General features: G+C 36.0%; 1 protein-coding gene across 1 annotated transcript in view; it reads right to left on the minus strand.

Annotated features, from left to right (window-relative positions):
- LOC140519889 (cadherin-like protein 26) overlaps positions 1–19,600 on the minus strand; it is a 38,212-nt gene that overhangs the window by 12,747 nt on the left and 5,865 nt on the right. The window contains exons 5-10 of the mRNA XM_072633382.1: positions 16,845–17,107; positions 13,928–14,070; positions 12,165–12,398; positions 11,742–11,963; positions 11,007–11,134; positions 2,256–2,339 (exon numbers count right to left, since the gene is read on the minus strand). Coding sequence (XP_072489483.1) covers positions 2,256–2,339; positions 11,007–11,134; positions 11,742–11,963; positions 12,165–12,398; positions 13,928–14,070; positions 16,845–17,107 — 1,074 coding nt within the window. The remainder of the gene's footprint in view (positions 1–2,255; positions 2,340–11,006; positions 11,135–11,741; positions 11,964–12,164; positions 12,399–13,927; positions 14,071–16,844; positions 17,108–19,600) is intronic.

The raw sequence follows: 19,600 nt of genomic DNA on the forward strand, positions 1-19,600 counted from the left end.
ATTCAATAAAGGAACTTTGAAGAATAAATTAAAAATTGGAAACCAAATATTCTAACTCTAAAGAATGAGTGGGTCAAAGAACAAATACAGATACTATTTCAACAATTCATTAAAACAATTGCATCAACAATTCATTAAAAAGAAGTACAAACCAAAATTTGTGGAATGCAGTCAAAGCAGTACTTAAGGGACAATTTGTATCTCTAAATGCATACATCAATAAAAGAGAGAAAGAGCAGATTAATAAATTGGGCGTGCAGCTAAAAAACTAGAAAAGGAACAAATTCTCCAATTAAACATCAAAATAGAAATCCTGAAAATCAAAGGAGAGATTAATAGAATTGAAAGGAAAAATGCCATTGAACTAATCAACAAAACTAGAAGCTGGTTTTATGGGGAAAAAACAGAAAATAGGTAAGACATTGGTTAAGTTTGTTTAAAAAAAGAAAGAAAATCAAATTACCAATATCAAAAATGAAAAAGGTGAATGCACCACCAGTGAAGATGAAATTAAACCAATTATTAGGAGCTATTTGCCCAATTATGTGCCAATAAAGCAATCTAAGTGAAATGGAAGAATATTTCCAAAAATATAAATTGTCCAGATTAGCCAAAATGGAAATAGAATGCTTTAATAGCCCCATTTTAGGGGAAAAAATTGAACAATCCATAAATGAATTCAATAAGGAAAAAACCCTAGATTTATAAGTGAATTCTACCTAACATTTAAAGAGCAATTAATTCCAGTATTATATAAACTGTCTGAAAAAATAAAGGAGGACTACCAAATTTCTTTTATGACACAAATATCGTTTTGATGTCTAAACTAAGGAGACCAAAAACAGAGAAACAAACCTATAGACCAGTTTACCTAATAAATATTGGTATAAAATTTTAAAATTAAATACTACAAATGACACTACAGTAATATTTCACAAAGATCATGTACTATATCCAGGAGGGATGTATATCAGGAATGCAGGGCTGGTTCAGGATTAGGAAACTATACACAATATTGACTATATCAATAACAAAAAAATATGATTATATCAATAGATCCTGAAAAGCCTTTTGACAAGATATAATATCCCTTCCTATTAAAAACACTAAAAAACATAGGAATAAATGAAAGTTTTCTTAAAATGGTAAATAGCATCTCTCTAAAATCAAGTGCAAATATTATCTGTATCGGGGATAATTTAGTAGCCTTCCCAGTAAGACAGGGGTGAAGCAAGGATGTTCACTATCACCATTATTACACAATATTGTGCTAGAAATGCTAGCTATAGCAATAAGACACAAAAGAGAAAGTGAAGGAACAAAAATAAGCAATGAGGAAGCTATCACTCTTCGTAGAAAATATGATGGTATACTTAACAATCAACTAGAAAACTAGTTGAAACAAATAACAGCTTTAGCAAAGTTTCAGTATATAAGATAAGCCCACATAAATCATCAGCCTTTCTGTACATTGCCAACAAGTTGAGGGGATAGTCATCAGCTGGGGAATGGCTGAACAAGCTGTGGTGTTATAATTGTGATGGAATATTATTTTACTATAAGAAATGATTAACCTAGTGGTTTCAGAAAAATCTGGGAAAATTAGATGAAATGATGCAAAGTGACATGAGCAATGCCAAAAGAACATTGCACACACAAAGCAGCATCGTAAGGAAAATCAACAATGAAAGACTTGGCTACTCTGATTAATACAATGTTCCACAACAATTCCAAAGGATTCATGGTAAAATGTGCTATCCACCTACATAAAAAGAACTGATGAACTCTGAGTGAAGGTTTAAGGTTTTTTTCCACTTTATTTTTCTTGCTTTTCTTTTTTACAAAAATTTACAATATGGTTAAAATGGAAATGTTTTGCAAGACATTGCTTACCTTCTCAAGACCAGTGGGGGAGGGGCTACAGGAAGAGAATTTAGAACTCAAAATTTTTAAATGAATGTTAAAAAGTAATAATAACAAACAGAAACATTAAAAAAAAAGATTCTAAACAAATTTAAATTGAGTGCAATGACCAGTCTCGGGTCCAAAGAACAGATGATAAAATAATAGTATGCTCTTTTTAGAGAGGGCTAAAGGGGTGTCATGGTGTGGATTGTTATATATACTGTTAGATAGATCAGCTTAACTGTTTGTTATAAAGAACAGTTCAAATAGGAAGAAGTATACTAGAAAATGATTGCAGTATAAAAAGAGAAAACTCAAAAAGAAATTAGAAATAAAAAAACCCTTCTTACTTGAGTTAGAATCTCTGCCATTTTTTCTTCTATCCTTTCTGGTTGTCTTTTAGTATGGAGGAGGCTAATGTCATCTGGATAGTACTGTAACATAAAAAAGTTCAAGTTGAAGAAACATTTATACCAGATTTGTATAGCTATGTTTGTAACTACCATTTCTGACCTACAGCCACCATACAAACAACCTAGGCAGGAAATCACATCAGCTCTGAGTCACATACGTTTGTCATCATTCCCCACTGAGCTGAAATATTCTTCAAAGATAGCTTGTAGATGTTACTCTGATTCTGATTTATAGTGTTTCCCACCATACATCATATATGATCCAAACAGACTGAATATTTGCTCTTTAGTCAGTGTCTTTGCTTATCCCTTTACCTGGAACAAAATTCTTCCCTCTCTTCTCCAACCTTTTAAAGTCTAACCCAAAATATCCCTAAAAGTTCTACTCTCTGTATTCTTCTCTGAATCCTAACTGATAGCAACTTCCCCCTTGGGAGCTCATATGAGTCTTTACTTTGTACCTCCATAAAGAATTTATTATTGAATATTATTATTATTTATCACTTATTCATTATTAATATTGTTTATTATTATCATTATTAGAGTTTTCACCCTCCAAGACTTTAAGTTTCAATTGGTTAGAGGACATGTCTTATCTAAATTTTGCGTTTGTCTCAGAGTCAAGTAAAGTACTCTGAACACTGGAGACCCTTAAATAACCAAATGAATAAGAAATAAATAAATTGTGGAGAGGATAGGCTGAAAGGGGGTAACCACCCAGAATCTCTAACTGTTAAATCCTTTAACACATGTGTGATGAAGAAAGTTTGCTGGCCTGTCAGAGATTTAGAAATAATTGATTAAGAGTAAAGAGTAGATTAAGATCTAACATAATGGGAAGTGTGACAAATATGTATATGAAAGAACAATGGGTCAGGTATTAAGACTTAGGTTCCAGTCTCTCTCTTGCTGCTAAATTTCTATATAACTTCAGGCAAGTCACTTCTCTCTGAAGCTTTGTTTCTTCATCATTAAAATAAAGGGGTTGAATTACCAGTGGCATTTGCGGCAGGGATTGAGGGGCCAGCGTAAGATGGGACACTTACTTTCTCTTTGCTGGGCCGTTACCTTCTTGAAGGATCTTCCATTGCTATGCCCATCCTGCATAGTCCTACTTCCACCATTACCAATACACTAGTTTCAAACCAAGATTGTTCAAGAAACACCTAGATCAGGAACTAAAATGAAGATCAGGATGGGATGCATGTTCTGGAGTCAGGGTATCATAAAGTCACTGTATTCCTCCCTGTCATCTCACCCCTAATTTTGTTCTGGATGCTGGAATTCCAAATGAAAGCCCTAGTCCTTTGGTTCTTAATTTCAGCATCTTATACTCATTGTGACTGAGTATTCAGAGCATCCAAAACCTTTGCTTGACTACTACTAGTATCCCTCTCTGTACCATTCCCCATTGTAACTGTCTTACCCTTTCACAACTTCATTCCCTTCCCTTTAAATTGTCTTTTAAGTTCCTTCTTTTTTCATTTGTCCTATTTCCTTTTACCATAGCCTATGCCTTGAGCTTATCAGATTCCTACAAGTATTACTCAGCCTCAGATTAAACAGAATATTGATCACTAAATCTGGGGTATGCTTGCTGCATGCCAAAAAGTTACAAATAACTACTCTGGGACTTTAAATTAGAACTATTTTTATACCATCTTTCCATGTGAGGGATCACATACAGCAACCACAGTCAGGGACTTCCCAAATTAGGAACTCTGCTTTGAAAACATGGAAGCCTTATGCTTATGTTTTTCTATTAGAACATCTTATCATTAACAATCTATATCCATTACCCCCTAAGAACATTTAAGAGTTGGCTGTTTTTTTTTCTAAGACAATCCCAAAGTTAAAGTCTTTCCACAGCCATTTAGGAGTAATTTTTTTTTCTAAGCACAGTATTGACATCGGTAAAGTGATTGGTCCTAACAATTCATGATTTAAAGAATGTCTCACAACTCTTACATTTAAGTAAATTTAAAAAGTTCTTTGGTTTCACATGGAATTAGAGTACAGAAATTCTTTCAAAAGCTTTGCCTTAAAAGAAATAAAAAACAATTAAAAAAAAGTTTTTTCTTTTATTTTTATGCTAACGATCCAATAGCTCTAATGATCTTGAGAAAGCAGTGAGAGCTCTACATGACAATGCATGGTCACATTACAGAAACCCATAGACATCTTTTAGAATTGCTCATTTATTTTTTTTTCTATATTTATTTCAAGCCTGTGGTAGCTCAGTTGGGTGGAGCACACTGCTAATGAGGACAGGGCTGCAGGTTTAATTCCTAAATCAGACATAGATTATACTTCTAACTCAGATGTGGGGGAGAAGGAGGGAATGGTGAATCTAGTGCAAGATTACCGATTTATCACCCACAATTAGTTGACAGACGTGAAATCAGGAGACTGGGTTCAAATACCAATTCAGATACTAGCTGTGTGACTATAGGCAAATTATTTTAAGCTTTCTAAGTCTCAGTTTCTTTATTTATAAAATGGAGATTTCAAAATGCTATGTGAATGAGCTATTATCATTTTATAATAAAATCTAATACCGCAAGTGGAAAAAGAAACCTTGAAACACGTCTTATTGATGGTGGATAAGCAACAACATCTCTGCATAGGAATAAAATAAAATTACATAAATATTTATGTTCTGAATTCTTCATATTCTGTCTTAAATATTAAAAATTATAGAATAATACCATCGTAAATTCTACAATTCCACTCTTTCTATAATAACAAAACAATTGTTTTTTCATTTTCAAACGATGTAAAAAATACCAATAAGAAATGGACAGTCATTTGAGATGTGTCTAACTCCTCATGACACCATGTGGGGCTTTCCTAGCAAAGATACTGCAGTGGTTTGCCATTTGCTTCTCCAGTTCACTTTACAGATAAGCAAACTGAGGCAAACAAGGTTAAGTGGTTTACCCAAGGTCATGTCGCTAGTAAGAGTCTGAGGCCAGATTTGAACTCAGCCTTTCCCGACTCCAGGTCCAGAATACTATCCACTACTCCACTTAGCTATCCTAGGACAGATATAGCATGTTTAAATAGGAGACACCAAATTTTCTAGAATTTGGTCCAAAATGTGCTTTATATTACCAGCGCATAAATGAATCATGACAAATGCAGTAGTCAGTTTTATAGTAAATACTAATTTAAGCAGCAACTATCAAATTACTGGTGTGTTTAAGGATTGAGATGAATGTATTCTTCTCTTACTGAAGTACTAAATTCAAAGTGTACTTGATACAGAAATGGTGATAAAGATGCAGATGTAGATAAAGAACCCAATGAATCTTAAAATGGGCATTCTATAGGGTATTTTCTGGCCTAGGAGAAACAAAAATAGTAGGCTACACAAGGACTGTTAGCAAAAGTAATGGATAACTCATAGCTGTCTTAGGTACAGAGTTAGTATTACTTTTATCACTGAGATTTCACTGTAACGATTTTAATCCATCCAACAGGTATTTGTTGAGCTCCTATGTGCAGGCCATAATGCTTGTCACTGGAAGAGTGTACAAAACAGACAGTTTTTACCTTTGAAGAATTTGTTATTCAGCTAGTGAAAAAAGGCACATAAACATACAAAAAGTCACCCTAACAGATACTTTACGCTAAGTGCTGAATGAATGCTGTAGACAAAAATATCTGTAAGACTTCAGCCAATCATAGAATCTTAGAGTTGGAAGGAACCTCAGAGCATGTCTAGTCTACTTCATACCTGAACAAGGATCTTTTCTACAACATCTCCAAAAGTGGCCACCCAGCCCTCAGCTTAAAAAGTTCCAGTGAAGGATAAACCACTACCTTCTGAGAAGTCCATTCCACTCTGGAGCATATGGAGTTGTTACAAAAATGTTCTTCAAGCTGACCTGAAATTTGCCTCCCTGCAACTTCTGTTGTTCCTATCCCTATCCTCTGAGACCAAGCTGAAAAAGGATAAGGGAGGGCTTAGTGTAGGCTGAGGTGGCAACCGTAGAACCAATATTGTATATTGAGTCAGAAGACCTGGTTTCAAGTCTTAGCACTGCTATTTCCTATCTACATGACCTCTGGAGAATCATTTCCTGTCTCTGGGTCTTAGTTTCTTCAAATGAAAATTAAGGAAGTTGGATGAAATGGTTTACAAGGTCCTTTTCAGCTGTAAATCCTGACATCCTAATGGGCAATAGAGGACTTTTGAGAAGACAGGATGCTTGAGCTAAGCCTTAAAAGATAGTTAAGACTTTGAGGGACAGGGAAGGAGAGAGTTTTCTGGGTAACAGAATTGGCAAAGACCTAAAAGTCAATATTTAATTTCTTCTTGCATTCGGTTTAAATTAAGAATTACTCAGTTCTCAAGAAAAGCAATCAATACTACTTTATTACTTACTGTCTCTTTCTCTTTGTTTACAAGGAGTTGTGGAATTTGACCCATGAAGTTTGACTTCATCTAAAAAAGAGGTGGGGTTGTGAGGAAACATGAACCAATCTGATGAAATTAATGGTGGAAAATGTAAAGGAAAAAGTCCAGAATATGAATATTTCCCACTTTGTGTCCTGTTCTCAACAACTAGTATCTATATGTTACATAAAAATCTAACTCCCTGAAACCCAGTTTTACTACAAAGAGATGTTTTATTAGCAGATTTAGACTTCTTAAAATTACTGATATACTTTTCATTTCAAGTGTCCAAAAAAGTCCTTGAGCATTTCAAGTGATGTTGAGGAACTGCCTGTTTTCTAATACCACAATTAGGTGGTACAAAGGATAGAACACTGGGCTGGAAGTCAGGTTGTCCTAAGTTCAAATCCAGCCTCAGATACTTACTAGTTGTGTGGACCTGGGAAAGTCACTCAACTTCTGTCTGCCTCAGTTTCTTCAACTGTAAAATTATTATAATAGCACCTAATTCCCAGGGCTGTTGTGAAGATCAAATGAAATAACATTTCTAAAGAGTATAGCACAATGTCAGGAACATATTGGTACTTCGTAAATCCCTTCCTTCTTTCCTTCCTTTCTTTTATTAGCTCTATGTGAATAAACAATGTCTTGGTCTTCCATTATTACTAAAAGTTCATGACGCAGAAAAGGAGGGGAAGTATGTGGCTGACATTTACCTGCATCAGAACTTGTTCCTCCCTTCCCCATCACTGGACCCAGAATGATGGGGCTCCACATCCAGCCCCTCTCAGGAACTGAATTTTAAGATGTCCTCCATCTGATATCTATAGTCTCACAAAAGGGATTATTTACAATACCTTGTATTATCAGACTATGTGAGAAAACATCACATCAGCATGGTCACAGGGGCTCCAGTAGCTGAGGACTAGGTCTATGTCAACAAGCTATGTCTGCGGCCATCAACTCTGACATTTTCTTTCAGATAATAATTTCCTATACCTTCCATCCTTCTGTCTCACTTTTCCTAAACCCATTCCTCATTACTGCAACTTTCAGCTCCGTCCTTCTGTTCCTCCTTCTCACCAAGTTCATCACCCTGGCTCTCATCTCACTTTGCTTCTTTAACAATCTTATGACATCAGACCACTTCTTTTATATGTTTTTCTCTACCCCTGACTCTTCATTATACTCTTTTGCAAAGGCTACTCTACAATTTTTCTTCTCATCTCTAATCCCTCATCCCCGCTACTATACTTTCAGCAAAAGCTCACTCTTCATACTTTATTGAGAAAATTTAGTCCATCTACACTAAATTTCCTCTTAGTTCACAATACAACTGAAATCTCTATCTTATTCTTCACTGACTCCTATTTTGCTCTACTCTCTCTCTCTCTCTGTAAATTTGTCCTTTTCATTTTTTTTCTCTTTCTCATCTTAAATCTCTCCTAACTTTCAGACTTTTTTTCCTACTGCCTACAAACAAACCAGGTCTTCCTCCTTGAAGGCAGGTATTGTTCTCTTTTCTTCTTTGTATCTTGAGTACCTACTGTAGTACCTACTATAGTACCTTATATACCAAGAGTAGTACCTTGCTTATGGTAGCTATGTAATAAATGTATCTTGAATGATTTTATAAAGGAAGCTAGTTAGTGTTTTTTATACTGGTGATGATTACTATGGAATGATTCTAATTAAGAAGGAGTTTACCAAACCTTTGATAGGATGTAAGCTTCTTATCAAGGTTGAGGAAAACATATATTAATGTTTAACTTTATAGGTGCCCCATTGTGGATTACCTCATGGAAGATGGTTAAGAGGATTTGGTTCCTTCTGAAGTACAAAGTAGTATGCTATGTTTTTGCGTGCAAAGGATGCTATAAAATTAGTTGTTCTTTGAATATATGAAACCAGGGAGCCAATAGGGATGGAACAGAAATAGATGAATAAGAATGAGTTGAATTTCTCGATCAGATCAGAGGTCTAGTGTGAATGGCAAGGAAGAATAGGATAGAAGAAGGATGTTAGTAAGTATCAAAAATCTAAGCAGATGGTATTAAACTTGGGCTTATAAGGAGGAACAAAGCAAGTCTGAGATGGGGATGGGGTAATGGTTAGGCAAAAACAGCATTTAAATTGAGGATCAAGGAAATTAGAGGAGGTGTCATGGTGAAACTGAAGTAGATAGGAGATATTAGGAATTAGGGATATATAATTAGGCTATGACAGACTATGCAGCCTGCAGCCTTCAATTTTTTTTAAATAACAAAAACTATTTAAAAGTACACAAAATTTTAGCATAATCCCCTCATTTCATCCGTTAAGGACTCTCTGTTTTGCAATCTCAAGGTATCTTATGTCAGGAGTCATAATTCCTCGGGGAAATTATAATTTTCATAATTTTTCAGAAAATATTTGGTCACTTTTTCATGGTTTTTATAATAAAAGTTTATTTCTTGCAAAAAAAGATATGGGAGAATCAAGCAACTATTATTTTGTATCGAGTATTTGGCTTTATTAAAAAAAACCTTCAGTCATTTTATTATTTTGCTCTTATGTGTAATTTATTTTTCATCAAGATGTCTTGCTCTGACGCTTATTGACTGATTGATCATCATGAAAACACCTGGTTTTCAAAGGTTATTCCACTAGGTGCTATTAAGCTGGAAGGGACAGATCTAAGTGCATGCATGCCAAGTGATTGACTACATGACTCTCAACTGAAAAACAGCTTTGCTAAGTTTGAAGTGGCTCACTGTCTGATAATTGGACACCAGATAAAAATAATTTTGGCTACAACCACTGATACAATTGTCCTACTAAGGTATGGAGGAGTTGGTACCTGCATCAGTGGAAGGAATGCCAATACCAGAGTGTTGCATGATAAATATGGTTTTATTTATAGATGCTCATGCTGTTCAGTCATTTCAACTGTGTCGACTCCTCATGACCCCATTTGGAGTTTTCTTGGTAAAGATACTAGAGTGGTATGCCATTCTTTCTCTACCTTATTTTACAGATGAGGAAATGAGGCCAACAAGGTTAAATGACTTGCCTGGGGTCACACAGCTAGTAAGTGTCTGAAACCAGATTTGAACTCAGGAGGATGAGTCTTCTTGATTCCAAGTCCAGTGGTTTATCTAATGAACCACCTAAATGTCCTTTTATTCATAGATAGGTCTTGTTGATGCAGAAGGTGCATTCCTAGGCCAGAGTTGACTGAGTGTTGTTGCCAGAGGTAGAGATAGCATGTGAGTCATGGTAATAGTAGGCTCCAAGCAAGTGGGGTTATGGCACCCAAGTATCACATGCCTTTGGCTGGGCTCCCTAGTTCTGACTTCATGCTTGAATTATGGTTTGGACTAGGTTTCTCTTTTACTATGACATTTCCTGGAGGGGGCTGGTACTCAGGCCTTCTATTTTGAAAAGCATCTTCTGGGAACTGAGCATTTTCTTTCTTTTTTTCAAAAACATGTAAAACGAAAATAGTTGAGTATAGAAAAATGCAAGAACTTTAATCCAAAAACATTTTTTAGGGAGTTTTCTTGATTTTTTTGCTTAAAATATGTGTTCAACAAGCACATATTAAATACCTGCTATATGTCAGACACTGTACTAAGCCTTAGAAATAAAAAGAAAGACAAAAAAGTCTCTCCTCTAAAGCAGCTCTCAGTTTAATGAAAGGGGCACCATGCAAACAACTATCAAGTTGTTTGATAGTTGAAGATTAAGTTGAAGAAAACAGAAAGAAGATATTAGAATTAAGAGGGATTGGGAAAGGCTTCTTAGAGAAGGTTGGGTTTTAGTTGTGACTTGAAGGAAGCCAGGGAAGTTTAGAGGTAGAGAAGAAAAGAGAGAGAATTCTAGGACTAGGGGATGATTGGGCAAAATTCCCTTTGGCAGGAGATGGAATATATTTATTCAAGAAAAAGCAAGGAGACCATTGTCACTGGATCGCAGAATATGTGAAGAAGAGTGAACTAGAAGAAGGCTAGAAAGGTAGGAGAAGGCCAGATTGTGAAGGGTTTTGAATGGCAAACAGAGGATTTTAGATACAATCCTGGAAGTGACAGGGAGCCAACGGAGTTTACTGAATAAGAAGTATGACATAGTCATACCTACGTGTTAAGAAAATCAATTTAACAACTGAGTGGAAGAAGAAAGATAAGAGGTCATAGATGGAGATGGAGTGAGCACCATGTGAGTTACCCAACATGCACCTATGGTATAAAAATAGGGATCATCAAGATTAAACCTGAAATAAACACATTAAAGATATATTTTATTACCAGTGGTAAAGTGTTTTCACTTTCCTCATTGTATCTGATTAATGTCTGATTGCCCTGTTCATAAGAAATGGACTTTGACTGCCTCTTGTGTGTAGATCCAAAAGAACACCACAGCAGGAAAAGCAGGGCTGCAATGATGGAAGAAAATTCAAATTTATTTTGTTGGTTCAGCAAACATATATTAAGTACTTAGCACTTTTTTTTACCCTCCTTAAAAATCAGCTACTAAAAGTGGGGCCTTATATAGGATGACTCCCTGGAAGGGAGGAGAAGGATAAAGGGGGATGTAATGATATAAAAACAAAAGATATCAACAAAAAATTTTTTTTTTTAAAGAAGTGGGCCTTTGACCCATAGTCAAGGATTGGATGTTTCCCCCTATATTATCTAGTTCATGTCCGAGCATCTAAATCATGCTTTATAATCATCCTTGTAGCAGCTCAGGGTCATACTTCCCCTACCTAATGCCATTCTATTCCTTGCCCATGACTTTAAGCAATGGGTTATTGGGTAGAAATGTTGTCTTTCTTAGCCAGATAGAAGCACTAGGCAATAGTTGAACCTAAGCTAAGCTTTAGAGTGGAATCCTAATAAAAATTCCTTAAGAGTGATAAAGAGTCCTTCCCCCATTAATTTCGATTGTAACTCTGAGATCCTATGATTCAATGCTCCAGGTTACAAGATATTACTGAAAGAGAGGATATACCCTGAGAATGTAAGCAGCCAACTACTGACCTGCCAATGACATGAAAGCTGCACATATCGGGATAATGGCACCCCCACCAAGTCCTACAAAAGGCACTGAAGATCTTTCACAGGTAACTCCATCAAGACAGGAACACAGACTCACATTCAGGATCTGTTTCTTGAAAAATCCTTGCTTATCTAAGATAATGAAGGGCACTGAATAAACACCATTTTGGAGACTTCTTAATATTAGAAGTTCCACAGAATAACCTACAGGAAAGAAAAGACCCAGCTGTAGATAAGAAAAGTATAAACCTTATTATGCGCAAATAGTAAACAGCATTTAAAACTAGATCACCTAAAAGTCACAAATACATATTTTTCAACAAACATTTACTAAGTGCTTACTATGTACGAAGCACCGTATAACATATAGCCAATTTATGCCAAGTACAAGATAGGAAAACTTACCAAAATTTTTTCCTAGCTTCCAAGTATCTTTTATATTTCCAGAAGTATCATCTAACTCAAATGTAAAAGGACCAGAGAATGGATCTAAATCTTTATCCTCAGCTTCCACAAGAATAGGTGCTTCCTTTTCCATATTACAAACCTCCAAGTAAGGTTTAACAAGTATAGGTGTGTTGTCATTCTTGTCAGAAAGAAAAAGCATCATGGTTCCTGTACTTGTCTGGGGTGGGACACCTCAGAATACAAAGAGAAAATATCAAAGAAAAGATTAATATTCATTTCCCCCCTCTCAATTTAAGGTATAGTTTCCTCATCTACACCAAAAAGAATGCAAATAAGAACAAAATTAATGACATTGAAAATGTTTCAGGAAAATGACTTCAAATTACCCACTGGCCCATATTTCATGCTGAAATCACAAATCATTGTGAAAGCAGCTTGAAAACAGCTTTTCCTGTGTAATGAAAAATTCAAAATATCTCAAAAAATGTGTTTTAAAATGAAGATTTAATAAATGTTAGTGAGGTAGTATGGTATGGGGGGGGGGGAGAGAGGTGACCTCTGAGTCAGGAACAGCTAGGTTTAAATCCTGTTTCTGACACATACTACATGTGCCACCCTGGGAAAGTCACAAATTCTTAGTGTCCAATACAACTCTGAAGACTCAGATGCAGAACAAATGCTGAGCTGCATTTGTGAACAGGTTCCTCACAGATAGTTTTTTATACCAATGAAATCATAGGTTCAATTGAAAACAAACAAATGACACATTAAGGTTTAAGACGGCTTGGTGTAACGGAAAGTGCACTGGACTTACATTTAAAAGACCTGAGCTCAATTTCTGGCTCTAACCTTTACCATCTGTGTGACCCTGGATAAGTCTCAATCTCTCTGGGTTTCAAATTCTCCTCCACAAAATGGGAGCTGATGGCACATATTACCCACCTCACAGGGTTGTTGGGAGGAAAGCAAATTATAAATCTTAAAAGTACTGCAGAAATTAAAATTATTACTATTTTAAAAAATCAAATCAGTGACAAATAAATAAAACACAAATCCAGATTTCAAGGGTCTAAATTTTTTTAGCTAATACTTATTAAGAAAGTGGACTTAATAATCTAGAAATTAAAATCAAGTTATAAGATTTATGCTACAGATTCTACTGATACCCCAGCTTTTGGTTCACAAACTTTTAAAAACTTAAAATTGTCCAAATAGTTTAAATATTAACTAACTTTCACCTACTAAACTTGATTCATTTGGACTGTGGTCAGCTTATAAATTCAGATTGGAAGGATTGCAATATAGCCATATAACCACTTTATTTTAAAGATGATTGCCTTTCTTAGTGGTAGCTGGTGGTGACATGGATAGATAGATAGTTGGATCTAGAGTGAGGAAAACCTAAGTTCAAATTCAGTTTTAGACATTTATTAGGTGCTATTTAAATGCTTATTCTCTTCCCTTTACTCCCTAGGTTTCAAAATAAGGGGAAACAATGCTAAATATTTACCAGACATCATTTACCAGGCAGCTGAGGACACATGAAAAGGTGATAAAGGATATTAGATTTGACTACAACTTCCACAATTTACTAATAGCTTCCTTCTAAACTATTATAGTTTTTTCTGCTAGAACACTGTTCTCACAGGTTCCACTGTGAGTGTGGGAAAGGCAAGAATAATTATTTTAGTCTTATGGAGTTGTGTTGGTCCAAGATTCTCATGAGTGTTCTTCTCTCCTCAGACAGATTATGTACTTACCATCATCAATGGCACTGACCATAATTGTGTAAAAACTGTTATTCACGTAAGGGGACTCCCGATCCACATGTTTCACTGTAGTAACCATACCAGAGAGTTCATCCACAGTGACCCAATTGGCAGGATCATGAATCAGCTTAAACCTTGCAGGAGGTAAAAAACTAATTTAAAAGTAACAGAAGGAGGGGAACCAGGAAAACAATAATTTTGATGATTACATTGATGTAAACAAAAGGACAATAACAACCACAAAATGAAAATCAATACTGTGTAATTATAATGATTAAGGTTGACCAGGAAGAATACAGAAAAAAAAATGCACCACCCTTTTTCCCTTGGTTGATGTGTTGGTTAGTTTTGATTAATTACTTTTTACTTTTCCTCTACTTTTTTATTCTTTGGCTTTCTGGGAAAGAGTCCAAAAAGAGGGGCAGGGTATAGTAGGAAATAAATATGGCATAAGAAAAGATAAATCTTTAAAAATGTTTTAGGGAAATCAGAATGCATATGAAAAGGAATTTAGAATTAGGCTGCAGTTCATGAATAGGGTAAAAGAGACAAGGGTTGGCAGTGCTGGAAACTGAGGTGTACAATAATATGTAATATAGAAGTATCAATGAAAATTCATAGTTCCCTTTGCTTCCCCTTTTGTATTAATAGTAATTTTACTGATCTGGGAAGAACATTATGTTTGCAGAAAGAATCAAACTCTTCATTTGACTACTTGCTTAATGGTCAAATTCTATGTTAGCAAAATGATTCAGAGCAATATGAGATCTCATGTCTACTGTAAAAATGAGATGGGACCCTCCCAGTACTGACATTCTATATTTCTTCCACACCTATCATTCTATGGTTGTGTACTCTACAGGTCTCTACCATAGAAAGTTTTGGGGAGCTAGTTGTGATGGCACAGTGGATAGAGTGAAGGGTCTGAAGTCAGGAAGACTGCTCCTCCTGAGTTCAAATCTGGCCTCAGACACTATTTGTGTGACCCTGGGCAAGTTACTTAACCCTGTTTGTCTCAGTTTTCTCATCTGTAAAATGATCTGGGGAAGGAAATGGCAAACTACTCCAGCATCTTCACCAAGAAAACCTCAAATGGGGTTACAAAGACTTAGACATGACTGAACAACCATAGAAGGTTTTAGGTTCTAAAGGCCCTTCTAGCTCTTAATGTATACTCCTGAAGTCTCACTCAGCTCTAAGATTCTATGAGTCTCTTGTCTCTGGAGTTTTTGGCTTTATTTCATATTCTTTGAATTGGTTTGTTCCATAATATGAAAAGAGAGTTCTAACCAAAGAGACTTCTAGACAAGTACCTAAGGTGGTATAAATAGTCCTTTATCTTCCTGTGTAGTATATTTAGAAGAGTTGGGTTGTAATCTCAGTTCTGTTAGTCACTATGTATATATTTGGGGGCAAGTCATTTCTTCACAAATCTCTGTTTCCTTATTTTTAAAGCAAGGACATTGAACTAGATCATCAATAAGATTCCTTCTCTTGTTCTTCCAGTGGGTAAACATAAGGACATGCATTTTTATTACATAGTAGAGTACACAAAGTCTGTCTAATCCTACTGCTTGCAGTTAACAGGTCTTAGTCAAGTTACCAGTAATAGATAATTTGAAGACGTAGATAAGGCCTCCTCCCTCTCCCCTAACCTCCCCGCTAAGTAAACAAACAACCAGAATGTTTCAGTCCCTTAGGAGGGTAAGAATAAGAGAAGGTGCCATTTCTTTCCCCTTCCCTCCCTTCTCTGCTTTTTAAAAGCCAGGGCTTTTAATCATTCCATTTTAAAATGCGATGAACTAAAATTTTCAAAAAGCATGCCACTTTCCCATCTACAGTTTCACATCATCAGGCAACTAAAACTCACTACAAACTTAAATGGCATCAGTGTTTACAAACCAGAGACACTATAAGTGGCAAATCATTCATCTCTGTAGTATCTGAAGCATTAAGAAAGCAACTCTCTAGTAACCTTAGATCTGAGACCTCATTCCAATTAGATGCAAATAGAGTGGAGAGGAAAGATTTTGTTTCACTGTGACTCAACAGCCTACTGCAGCAGAAAGAGAACAGGATTTGGAATCAGAGGAACTAGATTCAAATCCTGGCTTTGATATCATGTGGCCTTAGATGGGCAAGTTACTTAATCTCTCTGAGACCCTGTTCCATAAAATGTAAATCTGTAAAATGAGGAGGGTGGACCAGGGAACCTTTTAGATCTCCTCCAGCAATAACTATATGATTTTAAGGTAACAAGGTAGCTGTGAGGATCAAATGGGATAATATATGTAAGGTATTATGCATTCCTTAAAAGTGTTACAAGAATGTTAACTACTACTAAATCTTAAGGCTAAAGTCTATAAGTACTTGTCTTTTCTTAATTGCAACTACAAGTGTTTGTCCATTGTGGGTAGTCCATAATATCATGGATTCAGAATTAAGCCATAGGAGAAATTAGTTGACCAAGTAAAAACTCTATAATATTAAACCCTGTTCCAATGTGTCATCATAGAGTGGTAGTGACCCTGGAGTCTCAGATTCTCAAACAGAGCATAGTCTCAGGTCTAATCAAGTTAGAAGTGCTTCTAGTGTAGCTCTGGCAACAGTCTGTGCATCTGTCATCTGAAAACCAATCTAGTTCAGCTCAGAAAGTCTTATCACCAGAGCATAGATACCACCAGGTGATTACATTTTTAACTAGAGCAACTATTAGACTATGCCTTAAGGTGTAGAGAGATTGTAATCTACACCTGTAGCAGGACTACCCATGCCAGTGAAGCATGCCAATTCTGAAATACCAATATTAAAAAAGTGAAGATGTTAAGCAATAAAAATACCATCATGGGATGGTACGTGCTTCATTCCAAATGGAAAATTACCCTCATTTCCTCCATTATATCTTTACCTTATGCTCCCATCTGAGTCTATAGCATTAAATCTTCCCAAGTGGATCCCGGGTTTGGCACCATCAGCTTCTTGAACGATAAAATTAGGAGGATGGAACTGAGGAGGGTCATTGATATCAATAACCTCCACACTCACAGTTGCAGTGCTGGTCATCATGGTTCCATGACCAAGTTGATCTTTCTCACATGAATAATAAAATGGTTCTTCATTTTCAACTACAATAACAAGTTTTCTCTCTGGCAGGTTTTCATAATCCAAAGGCTGTCAATAGCAAACAGAAGACTTTATTAGCAAATGTGTCTTGTTCCTGACATGAGTCAAGGACTTTATGACCTTTGCTCTCTCTATATTACAGAATCAAAGAATCTCAGGGATAAACAGACCTTCAGGATCAACTAAGCCAAATCATGTCTAAAAAAGATCCCTTTCTACAATATTCCCAACAAGTACTTATTTAGCCTAATTTTAAAGATCTCCTTTCTAGAGATGGGAAATTCACTATCTTAGGAGTGTTCCCTATCTTAGGAGGGAACTCTTTTATTTATGTATTTATTCATTCAATTGTGTATTTATTTACTTATTCATTCATTTATCTATTCATTCATCTATCTATTTACTTAGTTGTGTTATTCTAAAAATGATAAACACCAACAGACATGAGTCTCTATTTCTATATGCAAAGAACAGGGAAAAGGGTTGAGGGTGGGGCCATGATGGCAGAGAAAAAGCAAGGACTTGCTTGAGCTCTCCCCCAAACCCCTCCAAATACCTGTATAAAATGAATCTAAGCAAATTCTAGAGCAGCAGAACTCAGAAAATGATAGAGTGAAATAAATTTCCTGCCCAAGACAACCTGAAAGGTTGACAGGAAAGGTCTGTTATACCAGGATGAGAAAGGAGCACAGTCTAGCACAAAACATGCCAGCTTAGACAGGTCTGGGTGAACTCAGAGCAGGCCTCAGGGAACTGAATCACTGGCAGCTGTGGTGGTTTCCAGTCATCTCAACTCACAAACATCAAACACAACTCAGAAGATCAGTAGGAAAGGCCTGTTGGACCTGGGTAAAAGAGGAGCACAGTCTGGCACTGACAGCAGCTGTGGCTGCAGCAGTGGCTTTTTCTGGAGCTCTTGGCCCACAGACAGTGGAGAATGAATTAGCTGATCAGAAGAGATTGCAGGGATCTCTTTGCTAACCCCGAGGCTGGATTTTCTTTTTTGCCCTGCTTGGACCTGGGTTGCAGGGCAAGGAGGAGCCCTGGTATGATGAAACTTGTGGCAGCAGTGGAGAGGGAATCTTTCTCACAGTTCCAAGACAGAAAAGTGACCACAAGGTCACTCACACACCAGAGTACAGACCAGGAGAAGAATAAACACCTCTCCTTTGATCATGCCACCTTAGAAAAACTGAAAATTTAGAAGTCCCTAGAAGTATCTCTGAAAACAGCTGCACAAAACATTGGCACATACAACCAGAAGAAGACAACAAAGTCAAAGCTCCTACATGCAAAGCCTCCAGGAAAACTAGGAATTGGTCACAGGCCATGGAAGAGCTCAAAAAGAATTTTGAAAACCAAGTGAGAGAAGTAGAGGAAAAATTGGGACAAGATGAGAGTGATGCAAGATTACGAAAAACAAATCAACAGCTTGTTAAAGGAGACCCCCAAAAATACTGAAGAAAATAGCACCTTAAAAAAATAAAATAATCCAAATAGCAGAAGAGGTCCAAAAGCCAATGAGGAGAAGAATGCCTTAAAAAACAGTAAAACCAAATGGAAAAGGAAGTTCAAAAGCTCACTGAAGAAAATAATACCTTGAAAATTAGAATGGAGCAAATGGAAACTAAAGACTCTATGAGAAATCAATAAATTATAAAACAAAACCAAAATAATGAAAAAATAGAAGATTATGTGAAATATCTCATTGGAAAATCAACTGACCTGGAAAATAGATCCTGGAGAGATAATTTTAAAATTGTTGGACTACCTGAAAGCCATAATAAAAAAAAGAGCTTAGACAACATCTTTCAAGAAATTGTCAAGGAAAAGTGACACAATATTCTACAACCAGAGGGTTGAAAGAATCTACTGATCACCTCCTGAAAGAGATCCCACAGGGAAAACTGAGAAATATTGTAGCCAAATTCCAGAATTCCCAGGTAAAGGAGAAAATATTTCAAGCAGCCAGAAAGAATTCAAGTATTGTGGAAATACAATCAGGATAATGCAAGATTTAGCAGTTTCTACATTAAGAGATCAGAGGGCTTCAATTATAATCTTCTGAAGGTCAAAGGAGCTAGGATTACACCCAAGAATCACCTATCCAGCAAAACTGTGTCTAATTCTTCAGGGAGAAAAATGGATATTCAATGAAATAGAAATTCTTGAAGAAAAGACCAAAGCTGAATAGAAAATTTGACTTTCAAATACAAGACTCGAGAAAAATATGAAAAGGTAAACAAGAAAGAGAAATCATAAAGGACTTATTAAAGTTGAACTGTTTACATTCCTACATGGAAAGATATTTGTAACTCATGAGACCTTTCTCAGTATTAGGGTAGTTGGAGGAAATATATCTATATATCTACATATACATACATGCATATGTGTACATATATATATGTACGCATAGATAGATAGATACATATAGACAGAGGCACAGGGTGAGTTGAATATGAAGGGATGATATCTAAAAAGTAAAATGAAGTGGTGAGAGAGGAACATACTGGGAGAAGAAGAAAGGGAGAGGTAGAATAG

The sequence above is a fragment of the Notamacropus eugenii genome, chromosome 1 (genome assembly GCF_028372415.1).
Source record: "Notamacropus eugenii isolate mMacEug1 chromosome 1, mMacEug1.pri_v2, whole genome shotgun sequence".
NCBI classification, from domain to species: Eukaryota; Metazoa; Chordata; class Mammalia; order Diprotodontia; family Macropodidae; genus Notamacropus; species Notamacropus eugenii.